The 1,404-nt window shown below is 34.8% G+C and overlaps 1 protein-coding gene across 1 annotated transcript; it reads left to right on the forward strand.

The window, feature by feature from the left end:
• The first annotated feature begins 498 nt into the window (after positions 1-498).
• On the forward strand, positions 499-1,032 carry LOC118034764 (uncharacterized). Its single transcript, XM_035040152.1, has one exon. The coding sequence runs from the start codon at positions 499-501 to the stop codon at positions 1,030-1,032; it is 534 nt and encodes a 177-aa protein (XP_034896043.1).
• The last annotated feature ends 372 nt before the right edge of the window (positions 1,033-1,404 follow it).

The raw sequence follows: 1,404 nt of genomic DNA on the forward strand, positions 1-1,404 counted from the left end.
TGTGGCAAAATCTATATTTGTAAAGGACAGCCAAGGAAATATTCATTTGTATTTGCGTCTTTACGTAAATAAGGTAATTAAACGTGTTCATGTAAAACAAATTCCAAAACAAGCAAAAACCTATATATAACCAAACTTCACACATTACCATTTCATCTCATCCATTTACAGTAAAAAAGTAAATATCACTCACCTTCCTTACGAAGTTCGATATCCACCTTCTGTCAACCATTGGATTATAGCATGGATATGCTCTAATTTTAAATCTAACCAACAAAATACTTCTCAATTTTCCATCACTACTGTTACAAAGTACATAGACTATACAAAGGATAATAATAAAAAAATTTCAAGTTAAAGAGTACGTGTCTATCCTATATATACACTGTTACAAAGTGCATACCCACCTTTATCTATATCATGTCCTAAAACTATATTATTGAAGTAGAAAATTATCATGATTCTTTCACCACAAAAGAAAAATCAAAACTTGTTGCTATGAACAAAGCAAGCACCTCAAAAACAAAGGTGACCGATCCCAAACCCAGGAAAGATCGCCATGCAAAGGTGAATGGCAGAGATCGTCGTATCCGCCTGCCAGTTAACTGTGCCGCTAGAGTATTTCAGTTGACTCAAGAGCTTGGTAACAAGACTGATGGTGAGACCATTGAGTGGCTTCTACGCGTGGCTGAGCCAACCATCGTTGCAGTCACCGGAAAAGGTATTGTTACGACCACTACTATTCGGGGTTACGCTCAAGCTGCTAGAGTCAACACAACATCGGTTCCATACTCCTCTGACCTACATCCACTAGTTTCTACAGGGCTTTCGAGTCCTCTTATGGATCCTTCTGAGCCAAGATATATGGAACCAATTCAAACCCAAGGATTGATCAGTACGAACTGTCAGGTGTCTGCGGATGAACCACTGTCATTCCCTTCTGAGTTTGATAATCTGGAAACAAATTTTGACATGGAATTTCCTGTCAATGATATGTTTCCATCAGTGTCAGGGAACGATCAAGAGGAATAGATGCAAGTAACTTTGTAATCACATAAACACAGTGCATGGATTGAAACTGAAAGATTAAGTAATAAGATTTATGTATAAGTTTTTTTCCTTCGTTTAGTTAATACTGGGACTTCTATATTTTCATTAAAAAAAAATTTGTGTTATATTATAACATGATTCCATTTGATATATATGCTTTGCTTTTCATATTTTTCACAGCATGAGATGAGATAGAGAAAATTCTTTATATGAAAAACAATGCCAAACATAATCATACCAGATGATCCCAATTGGTTCAAATTATTTTATCATATATGTCAAAGATATCATTTGAAATTTACCTATTTATTGCAAACATGCTAATTAATTTTGTTTGTTAAGTATTCACTTGGT

This window comes from Populus alba, chromosome 9, assembly GCF_005239225.2.
Source record: "Populus alba chromosome 9, ASM523922v2, whole genome shotgun sequence".
Classification (NCBI taxonomy): Eukaryota; Viridiplantae; Streptophyta; class Magnoliopsida; order Malpighiales; family Salicaceae; genus Populus; species Populus alba.